Source organism: Mustelus asterias, chromosome X, assembly GCF_964213995.1.
Source record: "Mustelus asterias chromosome X, sMusAst1.hap1.1, whole genome shotgun sequence".
Lineage (NCBI taxonomy): Eukaryota > Metazoa > Chordata > Chondrichthyes > Carcharhiniformes > Triakidae > Mustelus > Mustelus asterias.
The window spans coordinates 3,261,505-3,278,757 of NC_135834.1; the positions used below are offsets into that span (position 1 = coordinate 3,261,505).

The window sequence follows — 17,253 nt, forward strand, 5'->3', positions numbered from 1 at the left end:
CCCCAACCTCTGCCTTCTGCCAGTCAGCCAATCCTCTATCCATGCCAGGATCTTACCCTTAACATCATGGGCTCTTAACTTATTTAACAGTCTCCTATGTGGCACCTTGTCAAAGGCCTTTTGGAAATCTAAATAAATCACATGTTGGGGGTTTACTATCGGCCACCCAACTGCCAGTGGGAGATAGAGGAACAGATATGTAGGCAGATTTTGGCAAGGTGTAAAAGTAACAGGGTTGTTGTGGTGGGAGATCTCAACTTCCCCTATATTGATTGGGACTCACTTAGTGCTAGGGGCGTGGATGGGGCAGAGTTTGTAAGGAGCATCCAGGAGGGCTTCTTGAAACAGTATGTAGATAGTCCAACTAGGGAAGGGGCCATACTGGATCTGGTATTGCGGAATGAGCCCGGCCAAGTAGTCGATGTTTCAGTAGGGTAGCAGTTTGGGAACAGTGACCACAGTTCAGTAAGCTTTAAGGTACTGATGGATAAAGATAAGTGTAATCCTCAAGTTAAGGTGCTAAATTGGGGGAAGGCTAATTACAACAATATTAGGCAGGAACTGAAGAATGTAGATTGGGGGCAGATGTTTGAGGGCAAATCAACATCTGGCATGTGGGAGGCTTTCAAGTGTAAGTTGATAGGGATTCAGGACCGGCACATTCCTGGAAGGATGAAGGATAAGTATGGCAAGTTTGGGCAAGTAATGAGAGATATTGTGAGCCTAGTCAAAGAGGAAAAAGGAAGCATTTGTCAAAGCTAGGAGGCTGGGAACACACGAAACAAGCAGAAAGAAACTTGAGTAAGAAGGGCTAAAAGGGGTTACGAAAAAGCATTGGCCAGCAGGATTAAGGAAAACCCCAAAGCTTTTTATACATATGTAAAGAGCAAGAGGGTAGCCAGGGAGAGGGTTGGCCCACTCAAGGACAAGGGAGGGAATCTATGCGTGGAGCCAGAGGAAATGGGCGAGGTATTAAATGAGTACTTTGCGTCATTATTCACCAAAGAGATGGTGGATGACGAGTCTGGGAAAGGATGTATAGATAGCTTGAGCCATGTTGAGATCAAAAAGGTGGTGGTATTGGCGTTCTTGAGAAACATTAAGGTAGACAAGTCCCCAGGGCCTGATGGGATATACCCCAGAATACTGAGAGAGGCAAGGGAGGAAATTGCTGGGGCCTTGAGAGAAATCTTTGTATCCTCACTGGCTACAGGGGAGGTCCCAGAGGATTGGAGAATAGCCAATGTTATTCCTTTGTTTAAGAAGGGTAGCAAGAATAATCCAGATAATTACAGGCCAGTGAGCTTTACATCAGTGGTAGGGAAATTATTGGAGAGGATTCTTCGAGACAGGATTTATTCCCGCTTGGAAATAAGTGGACGTATTAGCGAGACACAACATGGTTTTGTGAAGGGGAGGTCGTGTCTCATGGACTTGATCGAGTTTTTCGAGGAAGTGAGGATGATGATTGATGAGGGTAGGGCAGTGGATGTTGTCTACAGGGACTTCAGTAAGGCCTTTGACAAGGTCCCTCATGGCAGACTGGTGCAGAAGGGAAGCCGCATGGGATCAGAGGTGAGCTGGCAAGGTGGATACAAAATTGGCTCGGTCAAAGAAGACAGAGTAGCAGTGGAAGGATGCATTTATGAATGAAGAGCTGTGACAAGTGGCGTTCCTCAGGGATCAGTGCTGGGTTCTTTGCTGTTTGTAATATATATATATATAAATGATTTGGAGGAAAATGTAACTGGATTGATTAGTAAGTTTGCAGACGACACAAAAGGTTGGTGGATTTGCGGATAGCGATGAGGACCATCAGAGGATACAGCAGGATATAGATCAGTTGGAGACTTGGGCGGAGAGATGGCAGATGGAGTTTAATCCGGACAAATGTGATGTAATGCATTTTGGAAGGTCTAATACAGATAGGAAATATACAGTAAATGGCAGAACCCTTAAGAGTATTGATAGGCAAAGGGATCTGGGTGTACAGGTACACAGGTCACTGAAAGTGGCAATGCAGGTGGAGAAGGTAGTCAAGAAGGCATACAGCATGCTTGCCTTCATCGGCCAGGGCATTGAGTTTAAAAATTGGCAGGTCGTGTTGGAGCTTTATAGAACCTTAGTGAGGCCGCATTTGGAATATAGTGTTTAATTCTGGTCGCCACATTACCAGAAGGATGTGGAGGCTTTGGAGAGGGTACAGAAAAGATTTACCAGGATGTTGCCTGGTATGGAGGGCATTAGCTATGAGGAGAGGTTGGAGAAACTTGGTTTGTTCTCACTGGAACGATGGAGGTTGAGCGGCGACCTGATAGAAGTCTACAAGATTATGAGGGGCATGGACAGAGTGGATAGTCAGAAGCTTTTTCCCAGGGTGGAAGAGTCAATTACCAGGGGGCACAGGTTGAAGGTGTGAGGGGCAAGGTTTAAAGGAGATGCAAGAGGCACATTTTTTACACAGAGAGTAGTGGGGGAGCCGGGGAGGTAGTGGAAGCGGATATGATCGTGACTTTTAAGGGGCGTCTTGACAAATACATGAATAGGATGGGAATAGAGGGATATGGTCCCTGGAAGGGTAGGGGTTTTAGTTCAGTTGGGCAGCATGGTCGGTGCAGGCTTGGAGGGCCGAAGGGCCTGTTCCTGTGCTGTAATTTTCTTTGTTCACATCCACTGGTCCTCCTTTATCTAACTTCTTTGTTACTTCCTCAAAGAACTCTTTATTTTACAATAAATGCAGAAAATATAGTCGCTACCCAAAAAATATAATACTCAAGCAATAGAAAGATGATTAATTTTTAGAAGGTCTAGGAATTAACAAACAGAATCACATTTCTGACATCGAGTTGCAATAATGGTCATTCAAAATAGCAAAGCACCCTTTTCTCCATACCTTGAACACTTTGATTTGGCAGCTAGCTGAATGAAGATGCTCTGTATAATCACCATTTTCATTCTCTTTGAACGTATCAATTTGAATTCGGAAAGGCACACCTTTTTCTCCTCCATGTTTCCTTGTCGTGAATTCTGTACTAATACAATGCACCTACGGAAATAAGGAGTCGCAGGATCAAGAAAAAAACAACAAAACAGAGGCACCAAAAAATTCCAGAGGGAGCTCCTTTGAAAAAGCCACAAACACCCATTTGATACATTTCCTGATGTTTGGAACAATCAAGTGGTTTATTGCCATCAACTATCTGCTGGAAAAAGCTAATGCTGTCAGTTACGATTATATTAAACAATGATATTAGGAGATAGCCAATAATTCTCTTTTTGATTTGATTTACTGTCACGTGTATTACTACACAGTGAAAAGTATTGTTTCTTGCGCGCTATACGTACAACGCATACAGTTCATGGAGAAGGAGAGAGGGTGCAGGATGTAGTGTTAGTCATAGCTAGGGTGTAGAGAAAGATCAGCTTAATATAAGTAGATCCATTCAAATGTCTGATGGCAGCAGGGAAGAAGCTGTTCTTGAGTCGGTTGTTTCGTGTCCTCAGACTTTTCTACCTTTTTTTCCGACGGAAGGTGGTGGAAGAGAAAATGTCCAGGGTGCGTGACGTTGGCTGATTATGTTGGCTGCTTTTCCGAGGCAGCCGGAAGAGGGCACCACCCATGGCTGAATAAGGAAGTTAAGGATTGTACCAAATTAAAGGTAACATTGCACAAATCTGCAAGGATTAGTGGGTCGGTCAGAAAATGGGTCAGATTTTAAAAACCAGCAAATAATGACTAAAAAGGGATAAAGTGGAGTACGAGAGAAAGCTAGCTAGCAATATTAAAAAATAGTAAGAATTTGTGCAAGTATTTAAACACAAAGAATAATTAAAGCTCGTGTTGGTCCTCCATCTGGGGAACCAAAATGTTTTTTTTATTCTATCATGGGCATGGGCGTCACTGGCTGGCCAGTGTTTATTGCCTATTCTGAGTAATGGCGGCAGCATTGAGCAGGGTATTTTGTGCACCTTCACTATAGTGAAGTTCAAAAAATATCCTAAAGGTATTTGAAAATCAAGAAGTGAAAATGAGGGAGGAACTTAAAAACAATTGGCATCACTGGGGAAAAGGTGCTCAGGGAACAAAAAGGAGGCAGTCAAGTTGCTGGGAGTATACTACAGGCCCCCAGACAGGTAAGAACAATAGATGTGCACACAAATCTCAGAAGTGTAAGAACAATAGGATCATAATAATAGGGGATTTCAACTTCTCCATTACTAATTGGGATCGACAGTGTGAAAGACTTCAAGAGCGGGTGGAATTCTCAAAGTGCATCCAGGAGAGCTTTTTGAACCTGATTGCAATGGAGTCTGACAAGAAGGGGGCCAGTACTGGATTTTAGAAAATGAAGCCAAGCAGGTGGAAGAGGTGGTGCGGGAGCATTTTGGTTATAGTGGCCATAATTCGGCAAGATTTAAGGTAGTTATGGAAAAGGGCAGGATGGGCCAGAAATAAAGGTTCTGAACTGGAGGAAGGCCGATTTTAATGCGATAAGACAGGACCTGGCCAAAGTGAGCTGGGAGCAGCTACCTGTAGAAAAAATCCACAGCAGTGGAAGTCATTCAAAAAGGAAAAAGTGTGTACAGGGCCAACATCGTCCCGTAAAGATAAAGAGTGGGACCAAAAGTCAGGAGAACCATGGATGTCAAGGGATATCCAGGATTAGATAAGGGAAAACAAGAGGGGCTTATGGCAGATACAAGGGGCTCGAAACAGTGGATGCCTGAGAGCAGTATAGAAAATGCAGGGGGTACTTAAATTCGGAGAGTGAAGAGGGGGCATAAAAAAACACAGGCAAAATAAAAGGTGTTAATAAGTATATCAAGGGTAAGAGAGTAGCTAGGGAAAGAGTAAGGCGCATTAGAGACCAAAGTGGCAATCTGCGTGTGCACCCGAATGACATAGGCGAGGTGTCAAATGAGTATTTTGCATTTGTCTTCACTGAAGTATGATGTAGATAGAGAAAGCAGGGAGGGGGGCTGTGATTTATGGGATTATATTTTAAAAAGGCTGAATTTTTCAACCCCCATTTTATAAAAGTACAAATTCATGCTGAAATTTCCAGAATCTTGTCCAAATTGTCATCCATGACACGAAAGTCAGTGTATGGCAGTAGGCCAATTGACTGTAGGCATCACGGCCAAGCCAAACTCCGTTCTCATCAGACAAAGACAACACTTTTGATTAACTCAGGAGCAGAAACCACGGTTGATGTGGTTGTGTGGCCTCTTTAAGGAGGTGACGTGATCGGCTCAGGCCCAATGGAGGGGCCACGTGGGACTCCGAGCCAATTGGGAGCAAGGTTGCACGCCCTGTGACAGGGAGGAACCTCAATTGGAGCCAGGGAGGAGAAGAGTAGACTTATTGCGCGTGTGTATAGCTTGAAGCCACAACAAGTTGTTTTCAGTACACTAGCGACAAGGAAAAACTTGTTAGCTGTCAGGAAATTGCAGTGCGCAGTTAGAGGGGAAGAGAGTGAGCATCGAAGCTACAAAGAGGCAGATATATACGCCTTATAAAAATGCCCTTAATTGAAAAGATTGAGTCAATTGACTCAGGTATATCGAAAGCTGCGTTATTTATTTGTAGATAATATCACAGCAGAGGAAAAACAAAATGTGATACTACTCAAAGTGTGGCCCACAAACCTACAGCCTAATGAGGAGTCTAACATCGTCCGACACTCCAGACCAAAAGTATTTTGACCCAGATGGTCGAAATGGTCAAGAATAATTTTAACCCCCGGCCTTCAATCACGCTGAAATACAAATTTCAGGGGAGACTGTCTCTGGTTTTGTGGCCAGATTGAGGGGGTTGGCAGAGCACTGCAGATTCGGCCCAGCTTTAGGAGCGATGTTAAGAGACCGTTTAGTCTGCGGGATCAACAACCTCACAATACAGAACAGACTGCTGGCTGAGGTTAAAATGTCTTTAATAAAGCTGTGGATCTGGACCAGACAACTGAACACACTGAGCAGGGCGTGAATGAATTCCAAGGCTTGTCCAACGAAATGAACCATTTGTGGTGGGAAACAGCTGCGAACAGCCCAAGTAAGGGCACAGCAGGTCCTGAGAAGGGTAGTACAGCACCAGGGAAGGAAGCTTGTTTTCGATGTGGGGGAGAGTACTCCCAAGAAACTTGCCGGTGTAAAAATTACTTGTGTTTCTGTTGTAAAAGAACGGGTCATTTACAAGCATGGTGTAGTTAGGACAGAACATGCAAAAAAGAGCAATGACGGTTAGTTTAACTCTGTTAAAGAAACAGGTTAAGGAGCCCAACAGGAGATCTGTATCGTATACTTTGAACTGATCCATCTCATTAAGGTGTCTCCTATACAAATAGCCTCGATGGTAAACAGCAGATCTCTTAAAATGGAGGTCGACACTGGAGTCGCAGCAGGTAAAATTAGACTGTCTAGAAATGGTGAATATTCGGGATGGAATCACTGTGCAGAAAAGGAACTGGGACAAATAAAAGGGGCTAAAGCCAAAATTTATTTGACCCCAGTGGCAACAAGTAAATATTTTCAGGCTCACCCAGTGCCTTATGCACTCCATCATAAGGTTGAAGTGGAGCTTTGGGGGATTGGGAGATTTAGGTTTCATAAAACCTGTCCAGTTTTCTGAATTGGTTGCACCCATAGTCCCGATTCTAAAACCAGATCACACTGTGAGAATCTGTGGAGTTTATAAATTAACTGTAAACCAAGGAGCTCAGATCGATAAATACCCCATTCCGAGAATTGAGGGTCTCTGTGCCAAACTAGCAGGGGCCTGAAGTACACCAAGTTAGATCTCAGTCACACCGACCAGCAGCTGGAGTTGGATGAAGGTTCCCAGTGATTAGTTACCATCAACACCCAGAAAGGGTGATACAAGCGCACGTTTTTCCTTTGCAGTCTCACTGGCTTGTGCCATTTTCCAGCGTACGATGGAAAGTTTATTACAGAGCATTCCTAACATAGTGGTGTACCTAACTACAGGAGCATCCCCTGAGGAATGCGGGACAAACCTAGAGGAAGCTCGAAGATGATTTAAAGAAGCGGGCGCCCGTTTGAAACAAGAGAATTGCACGTGGTGCATGGTCGCCGTGTAAAACAATATGTGGACCATGCGAGGAAGAAAGTGGGGCCTGATACAGAGGATTGACAAGTGTATCCTGTGGTGGACTCGTGTTCAGCAGTCGCTGATCCAGGGATTCCTGTTGTAAACGTGGAGCCGGGACAACCGGCAGTTTCCGAAACGGAGGGGCTGCAGCTACTGAGGAGGATGTCAACTCCGGATTGATGAGTTTGCCTTTTGCATCTGCCCGCCCAGACTCTTTACTCACTGAAGGACCCAGCAGCAAACAGAGACGTTCCTCCAGAGGCTGGAAGTCTGCTGACAGGCTGAGCTTGCGATGAGTTTTCCCTGGGGTGTCCCTGATGTGTTACGTCATGTATGCCTATGTTTACTTATGTTCGTTTAGTTTCATTCATAAGTGAACTCAGGAGTGAGGGGAAATGAGTGTGGCCCCTTTAAGGGGGTGTTCTTTGAGGGACCCCATGGAGAGGCTACATGGGAAGCCGAGCTAATTGAGAGCAAGGGCGCATCCTGGGTTAGGGATGAACCTCAGTTGCAGCCAGGGAGGAGAAACGAGCAGAAGTATATATTATTGTTAATAATCAATTATTGCTTGAAGCCACAAGTCACCTTTGACTTTGCTACGGTTAATTTTTTGGATGTGTCATCACTGGCTGGGCCAACACATTGCCCATTCCTCGTCGCCCTTGAACCGAGTGGCTTGCTCAGCCATTTCAGAGGACATTTACGAGTCAACCACATTGCTGTGGCTCTGGAGTCACATGTATATAGATTGCAGATTTCCTTCCCCAAGGGGCATTAGTGAGCCAGATGGGTTTTTACAACAATGGTTTCCTGGTCATCATTAGACTTTTAATTCCAGATTTTTATTGAAGTCAAATTTCACCATTTGCAGTGGTGGGATTTGAACCCGGGTTCCCAGAAAATTACCCTGGGTCTCTGGAGCATTAGCCCCGTAAAAAATACCACTATGCCACCATCTCATCTGGCTGGTACAGGGGCATTGGCTACATCAGTGCCCCTAGACCATAGAGATCAAAATCAGCAGATACCAGTCATCAACTTTTGTTCTAGGTGACCTTTTAGAATAGAATAGAATCCCTACAGTGCAGAAGGAGGCCATTCAGCCCATCGAGTCTGCACCAACCACAATCCCACCCAGGCCCTATCTCCATAACCTCACATATTTACCCTGCTAATCCCCCTGACACTAAGAAGCAATTTAGCATGGCCAATCCACTTCACCCACACATCTTTGGAGACATCTCACATCGACACGGGGAGAATGTCCAAACTCCACACAGACACCTTGTGTCAGTTAGGTCACCAGAGAGCTCTAAACTTCAGCCTGGACTGGCATCTTCACTTGAGCTTTCCCCAGCAAATGCCAGTCTCATTTGGCTTTCCCACCCAACCCGAATAATCGAGCATGGTTGAAACAGAATAAAATTACATCAAGTCAGGACAGAGACAAATCAGGAAGTACAGGAAGAAAAATAAGCTTAAAATCACATACCAATATTTTACATTTCTATTATCATCTTCTCATATAATTGGTACATGCACAAAATGGATGAGAGGAATATATACTCACAGTTAAATAATCAGGATGTACTAAACCCTGAATATTAAAGAGACATCATACCTGGATAAACACAGAGGTTCTCTTTGAAGGGTCCCAGAGGAACTCCACTGTATTTAGCTGTGTTGGATTTGCTCTGGGGTCAACAATCCCGACTGATAAAGGGATATCTGGAAAAAACCCAAGCAGGAATTATTGCAGAAACCTGCAAATTCAAACTGAATAACTGCTTGTCAAGGAGTTACTATTCCAAGTATTTTAATATTGCATTTGATTATACTATCTCGTCCAAAAGCAGCAAGTGTTGCATTTATCAGCTCACCACCACCACCTTAATTGGATCCACACCAATTCGTGAAGTCATGACTACGACAGCCTAGAGACGGTGTCAACACTCCTCACCCAGTATCCCAACTATCCCCTATTTAATGTGCTCAAATACTCATCCCGTTTCCCTCAACAATGCAATCGACAGCCTCAACAATGTAATTGTTATAGGCTTGATAATGTCAATGTAATTAATAAGACATTTGACACATGCGTGCTGTGAGATTATCCTCTTTGGCCCTAGAGGAACCACAATTAGTTCCACCTTTTCACTTCAGTGTTTATACACAGGGAGAAGGGCATTTAGCAAGGCAGAAGTCTCCAAAAAATTCAGAGCTCCAAAGATTGGAAGTCAGGTTTCAGAGGTTTTCAAATATACAAGCTTAGACATTAAGCAGAATAGGTCGGAGCAACCTCGAATCAACAATCTTAAATGGAAAGTGTTAACTCGAATAGTGGCAAACTCACCACTGAGTTTGAAAGCTACCCACAGAGTTCTTGACAACCTCTGTGCCGTGAATATTATCTTTTCTTGATGCCAGTTTGCATCTGATACCAAGCTGATAACCTTTCTAGCCTTCTAATGATAGTGATGTCATCAAACAGGATAAGCAACCAATCACATTGAGGTAAAGGCAGCCAACAAACAAGGAAGTAAAAAGCACTGAATCCCTTCACTCTTACGTTTGTTTTTGCTAACTGTAAAATTAAATTTTGCTCACAGCAACTTCTGGATTTCTCTTTATTTGCCTCTGCACGGACTCTAGAGGTTAGTGTCATTTTCAGAGAGACAGAGATGACAAACATTGCCAATTTCAGCCTCAGTACTAGCGCAAAATCAGGCCATTTTTATAGCATCACAGAATCCCTATAGTGCAGAAGGAGGCCATTCGGCCCATTGAGTCTGTACTGACTACAATTCCACCCAGGCCCTATCCCCATAACTCCACATATTTACCCTGCTAACCCCTCTAATTTACGCATCCCGGGACACTAAGGGGCAATTTAGCACGGCCAATCCACTTAACCCGCACATCTTTGGACTGAGGGGGGAAACCGGAGCACCCGGAGGAAACCCATGCAGACCCAGGGAGAACATGCAAACTCCACCATAGTGACCCAAGCCGGGAATCAAACACAGGTCGCTGGCGCTGTGAGGCAGCAGTGTTAACCACTGTGCCACTGTGCTGCCCATAAATCTTATATTAACTAAAAGATTGGCATCTGGTTTCCTACTTCACCATCTGGTTTCTGAGGGAATGAACATCCAATGCCAAACAACGCAGAGGGAATCAGTCTAACTATTCTCAAACATTGCTCCGATAGCTTTACAATCTTAGAAAGAACGTGAACATGTCCTACGATAGAAGAGAATGTTTGAGTTCAACCTAAGAGACAAGTCCCTGCATCAACACACTGCACTCGTGGGGATACTGCATTGACACGCATATTGTGCACCAAGCCACAATCACCACAAATGTTTCCATGATAGCAAATGATATTTGTTAAGGGTTGTTCATTGTGTTAAAAGCCTCCCACAGTTTATCAAGACTCAGGGTTATCAGCTGAGGGTTAGTTTTTATAACACTTCAAACTTTCATACATCAAGTTAAACATTAGATTAAATGCCAACTTGGTCTGAAGTAGTAAAAAAGTAGTTTATATATTAGTGTCACAAGTAGGTTTACATTAACACTGCAATGAAGTTACTGTGAAAATCCCCTAGTTGCCACACTCCTGTTCGGGCACACTGAGGGAGAATTTAGCACAGCCAATGCACCTAAACAGCACGTCTTTCGGACTGTGGGAAGAAACTGGAGCACCCGGAGGAAACCCACGCAGACACGGGGAGAACGTGCAGACTCCCCACACAGTGACCGGGAATCGAACCTGGGTCCCTGGCGCTGTGAAGCAGCAGTGCTAACCACTGTGCCACCATGCCGCCCCAAGTATACAAACCAACGCCTGCATGCATGTCCTGCACTCAATGGACACTGCAATCAACGTACCCAAATCTAGGATCCTGTCCCCCGGACGGTTCCACCTCCATCCTTCCAACTGCTGGTGCTCAGTGTACTGTAGACGCCGGTCATGAAATACCACTCGGATAATACTCTGGAGGAAAGAAAGACAAAGCAGTGGCTTCAGAAATTATTGCCTCAATTGTTCGTTTAATATAATACAAACAATGCGTCAATACAATTTGATGTAAAAAATAAAATTAACAAAGCTATTTTAACAACATCACAATGAATTGTGTGCGTGCGCAGGCTTACTTTTGAAGACTTGGGAAACATTCAAAACTAACAAAAAGTTGCAAAAACTAATATAGCAGAAATAATTAACCAGAGGCTAAATTTTCTCCCACTGTAAAAATCGTCTACTTTGGTACTGTTCACAGGGTTAGTGGCTCCTCAAACAAAGCCCCTTTAAAATCTGCATTCATTTTAAATCTAAATGTTTTCTTTTAAAGAGCAAACTTTCTCACTCAAATCCTAGCAAGAGTGGTCATCGTACGACCACATATTCTGCAGAACACCATCCCATCAACCCTCAAGAATCATGTGGGATCTTGCCACGTGCTTACCACTTTCAGAAATTTCAAGACACCAAAGCCATCCATACTCTGAACAAACCATTACATTGTGGGAATCCACTCCTCTCGAACCACTAGCAATTTCTTTGCCCACACACTTCTCTTTTTAGTGAAACACAGACAGTTGAGTATTTGCATCCATTCAATTAATTTTTCATATTTCCTTCCTCACCAGCATGATTTTAAGTCAGCAAGGTGAATCCGCAACCTTTTCTCACTCATTTTTCACAGGACGTCATCACCCCACAACAAATGATGATCCACATGCAATAGGTACACTGCCTTCATTACACATCTGAAAAACAATCCCATATCCGCTGCAATGACAAGCGCCAGTGTTCCAAGAGCTAAAGTACTTTTAGTAGCCCTTTCTATTTCCCTAGCTTCCCAAGATAAAAGTGACAGGTCCCATTTCCACCTAGAAGAAACGTTACGAAACCACTGCCTTGAATACCCATCAGGAAGATGAGCACGTGAAGCATCTCTAAAACCAACGAGTGCCATGTTCGTCACAAGGATGGGAATGTATTGCTGCAGATTTAAATATTTTGGCTATGATATTGGCCCTTTATTTTAGGTTGCTTTATAGTAAGACAGTATTAGAAATCATAGAAACCCTACAGTGCAGAAGGAGGCCATTCGGCCCATCGAGTCTGCACCGACCACAATCCCACCCAGGCCCTACCCCCACATATTTACCCGCTAATCCCTCTAACCTATGCATCTCAGGACTCTAAGGGGCAATTTTTAACCTGGCCAATCAACCTAACCCGCACATCTTTGGACTGTGGGAGGAAACCGGAGCACCCGGAGGAAACCCACGCAGACACGAGGAGAATGTGCAAACTCCACACAGACAGTGACCCGAGCCGGGAATCGAACCCGGGACCCTGGAGCTGTGAAGCAGCACTGCTAACCACTGTGCTACCGTGCCGCCATTGGAATTATTAATTCCAATATCAAAATAAAATCTGGGCTCATACGAACCTCCAACCAGTCAAACTGACCAATCGAGCTTCACAATTGCTCCCTCTTTTTTTGATATAGCATTTGCGATGAGCTTGTGTAAATAACTGGAATGGCAGAAAGGTTCTCACTAGGATTTATGATTAAAGTTATTGCAGACTTATTCTGCTTAATATCCTCGAAACCAATAAATTACAAAAGCCCCGGAAGCCTGACTCCCAGTTTTAAATCTCATCGATACCACATTTCTTAAATTCCACAGCACCAAAACATTGCGGGTTCTGCTTTCAGTGCAACAAAACCAAACTGCAGTGAAACAGATCTCACTGAAAAATACCCACGTGCCAGAAGCATCATTCAGGCCATAGACGATTTGTTTAGTTTCTACAGAATCCCTGCAGTGCAGAAGGAGCCCATTCGGCCCATCGAGTCTGCACCAACTCTCCGATAAAGCATTTTACCCACTGCTGCCTCTCAGTGCCAGGGATCCAGGTTCAATTCCAGCCTTGGATGACTGGGTGGAGTTGCACGTTCTCCGGGTTCCACCCACACTCCAAAGATGTGCAGGTTAGGTGGATTGACCATGCTAAGTGCGCAGCGTTACAGGGATAGGGCGGCGGGCAGGCCAGGGTAAGATGCCCTTTCGGCAAGTCAGTGCAGACTTGATGGGCTGATTGGCCTCCTTCTGCACTGTAGGGATTCTATACTCCCAATGTTCATACCAACGTCTACATTGGAGAAATCATAGAAATGTGGACACCAATGCAAGGTGTTATGGTGAAGTGTCTCATCGCTCACCCAGTTCAAGGTGATGATAGCAGGCATCATATCAGTCCCCAGTGATGTTGGAATGCTGGCCCATTGCATGCACTCAACTGCTCTAACACTTCACGCTTGGGGTGGAGGGTTAGGTACCGCTCAGACTCTCTAGGGTTGAAGCGCTTCATTCAGGTGGAGCTAAGGGGGACAACAGTGGGGACGCCGCTATTGTGCGAGAGGGGAGGTTCATTGGAAAGGTGCTTACTTTGGTGACAGCATCTGGGACATTCACCCATGCGCTGAGAGGACTGAGGTTCAGGGCACTGTCGGGAATCCTCATCGCTCACTTTGACGTTCTCTTTCAGTTTTTGATTCTGGGGAAATCATGGAGCTAGTCGAGTTGGCAATTCTTTTGATTGTTGCAACAGCAACATTGACGTGCCGCTGCACACGGCCACAACCAGTGCCCTGAAGGAGGGGGGGAGGGGGGGGGGGGGGCTGGACCCATTGCTCTTCCGGGAGCAGAACCACAAATGGCAAAGCCTCAAAGAAGACACCAATGGCAAGGGGTCTTCCAACATTGATCACCCTACCCCCAGATGTCAAAGCTGCAGTGCTGGAGAAGACGGTATCAGGGTTTGGCCGGGGGCAGGGGGGGAAACCACCCTTGCCAGGTTATGCAAGAGTTGGCACCACATGGAATGGAAAGTCATTATTGCCTGTGGCCCTTAAAGTCACTGCCGCTCTGAACTGCTACGCAACGAGCTTGTTTCACGGCTGCACGGATGACCTGTGCGGCATATCGAAGTCAGCCGCACACAAGTGCACTATTCACGAGGGCCCACATGTACATCAACTTAGACCAGGACCAGGTAAGCCAGGGCCATGGGGTTCACCAGGTCTCCATGGTGGTATGCTATGCCATTCATGAACTGTAAGGGATATCTCAATGTCCAGATCGTCTGTGACCACGCGATACGCATCATGCAAGTGTGTACCCGTTTCCCAGGGAGCATCCATGATCGTTACATCTTGGGGCATTCACAGATCCCGACAGTCTTCGAGGGAGAGCAGCGGCCGGAGGGATGGTTCCTTGGGGACAACTCAGAAGGTGATGACGCCAGTGCAAATGTCACAAACAATCAGACACGTTATAATGAGACTTGCGCTTCAACTTGCGTGCTGGTGGAGCAGGCAATTGGACTGCTGAAGATGCAGTTCCAGTGCCTGGACCGGTCAGGGAAAACCCTCCAATGCAGCCCCCAGAGGGGTCCCACATTCTAGTGGTCTCCACAACTTGGCACTGCAGCGGAGAGACCAGCTAGACCTGGAAGAGTTGTGGGAACACCACATCCATTAGACGAGGAGGATGTCAAGGAGGGTGTCCACACAGAGGAGGAGGAACCTCGGGCTATGGTCAGGGCCCACATGAGGCGACAAGCTAGAGATTACCTCATAGCATCTCAGTTTTGTTTTTTTTGGGGGGGGGGGGGGGGGGGCGCGCGCGGCGGCGGCAGCGCCTCAAGCAGGGTGCTGAAGCCACTGGCCACACGCTGCAGGAGAATGACGGAGCGATGCTTCTCTCATCGTCAGCAATATTTCCGAGTCCTGTCTGACAGAGCCGACCACGTCCTGCCACTGAACGAGATGATCTTGGGGCCCAGAGAGGCTGAATGACACTCCTCAGCTACTGCTGGCCCCTGGCCAATCTCACATTCCACAGGGTTGAAGTGCTGAGTGTGCGCAGGGGCTTTGCGGAGCGGGGCACCATAAAATGACAGGGTAGAGGATCTGTATAGGTGAACGAAGTGATCTTTAATACAAGAGTGATGTTAGGGAAGAAAATCTGCCATCCTTACCTGGTCTGGCCTACATGTGACTCCAGAGCCACAGCAATGTGGTTGACTCTCAACTGCCCTCGGGCGACTAGGGATGGGCAATAAATGCTGGCCCAGCCAGCGACACCCATGTCCCACGAAAGAATAATAAAAACAATGGTGACTTCTTTCCACTAGCACTAAGGTTCAGCCATGCCTACTAGGTGTCTATCATTTCTTTCTTGTCCTTATCCTCCTGCTATATCTCGGTGTATCCCCAGCTGGGGTTAAGGCGGCCTTCTGCCTTCCACGCCCTGTTGCCAGAGATTACCTTGGCTGGCGTCCCTGAAAGCTGGACCTTGAGAGTCCAGGCCCACTTTCAGGTAGCACAGGTGTTGCAGTGCTGCCTCCTCGGCGTGTGGAGCTGGAGGTGTGTCACTCACAGGGAGCTGTGTGTCACATGGGCTGGACACCCTCAGGGTTTCTCGGAATGCCCCAGACCTCCCTCCCTCCCTTTGGGTAGCTGGGGGCCCCTGGACTCCTCCGCCAGAGAGGGGCCGCGGACATCCCCTGCCATGGACCACACATCCTGCGCCAAGGTCTCCACTGCAAACTCCATCCTCAGTGTTGGCTTTGTTGTGTAGGAGTGACGGCACCATCTCCTCGGACAGAAGGCGATGGAACTCCTCCAATCGGCTTTGCAGTCCGAGCAGGAATGCTGACATCCCTTCCTGATTATCGCAACTCTGCCTTTGCAGCTCCAGCAACTCTGGGGCAACTGGACCCAGGGACACGTCATCGGCCAGGGGCCCAGCAGTGTCCTGGGCTCTGCCATCCCTCCGAGAGCCGATTCCCTGGGACATTCCTGCCTCTACCTGCTGTGGATCCTGAGCTGTGAGGTGGTCACCAGTAAGTGACCCAGAAGCCTGCCTACGTATTGGACCCACCGAGATGAGTATCTGCACTGATGCCGGGTGTGGGTGACAGCTGCGATGCCTCCTGGATACTTGTCTCCGAGATGTCTCCCTCGGGTCTCTGGTCTCCAGAGGATGAGAGGATGGTCTCGGCTGGTCAACTGATTGATTTGCAAGCAAGGTGAGTTGGCATTAGTGCATCACAGGGCAGACTAATGGGAGTTGGTTAACTCCTGAGAGGCTGGCACCATACTGGATGTGTTGAGGGTTCTCGCTTTTGTCTCTTGCCCCCACTTTGTGCTCTGCACAGGTCTGGCCCTGCTCCCTGCCCGTCAGCTCAAGGTCTCTCTCCTCAAAGGGTGCTCGGGTCTTCAGCTCGGACATGACTCCGGCAGGCTGTGCTCAATGGTGGTGTTCGAATTTGTCCTGCAACGTGACAGACGGGGAGTGTCCGGTCACTTCAGATGAAGTAGTCTGGCGCGTGTGGGAGATGAGTGGGAGCGAGGAGCAGATTAACCACTCGGGGGACCATGGCGACAGGAGGAGCGCCGTGACAAGTATTGAGACCCCGTGAAGTGGCTGGGTGGGAGATCACCATGGAGGTGTGAAGGGCACAACGGGAGTGCGAAGGAGGCAGACTTACCCTGGCTGTGCGAAGGTCATTCATCTTCTTGCAGCAGTGTAGCTCTATCCTCTTCTGCAGCGAGCTGGCACTCATTAAGGCTGCTACTGCCTCCCAGGGAGGGATGGAGACCTTGGTGGATGGACATTTGCAGGGCTGCAGGTATAGGACTCTGTTTCACACCATCAAGGGGTCTGGTCAGGGCTCCCTTCAAGAACCTTGGTGAAGGCTTCCTGGCAGCCATCCCCTCGACTGGATCTGGAACAAGTGCTGGGGAGGTGTTTCAAAGGAGCGTCCCACTGATTGCAGAGATTAAATTTTCCTGGCACTAGCAAATCAGGGGTAAACCACCACAAGCATGGTGCGATTCGCGTGGAGAAAAACATTTGTTGCGATTTCCCCGCCATTGGTGCCAGCATGATTCTCTCTGGTTCTCTCAGCTGCACTTTGAAAAAAATACAGGAAAATTCTACCCTCTCTGGCTTGCTTTTACACTCTACCTTCTCCCTCTTTATTTTTCATCATATTGCTAGCTTCTTCAAATCTGACCAATCTCCAGACCGAGCACGAATCTTTGCAGATTTGT

The 17,253-nt window shown here is 46.7% G+C and overlaps 1 protein-coding gene across 3 annotated transcripts in view; it reads right to left on the reverse strand.

Annotated features, from left to right (window-relative positions):
• tfcp2 (transcription factor CP2) overlaps positions 1-17,253 on the reverse strand; it is a 115,764-nt gene that overhangs the window by 58,503 nt on the left and 40,008 nt on the right. For all 3 annotated transcript variants that reach the window (XR_013495831.1, XM_078201213.1, XM_078201214.1), the window contains exons 4-6: positions 11,003-11,108; positions 8,730-8,836; positions 2,894-3,046 (exon numbers count right to left, since the gene is read on the reverse strand). Coding sequence is in view for 2 of the 3 variants with exons in the window: in XM_078201213.1 (XP_078057339.1) it covers positions 2,894-3,046; positions 8,730-8,836; positions 11,003-11,108 (366 nt within the window). In the remaining variant the exon portion in view is untranslated. The remainder of the gene's footprint in view (positions 1-2,893; positions 3,047-8,729; positions 8,837-11,002; positions 11,109-17,253) is intronic.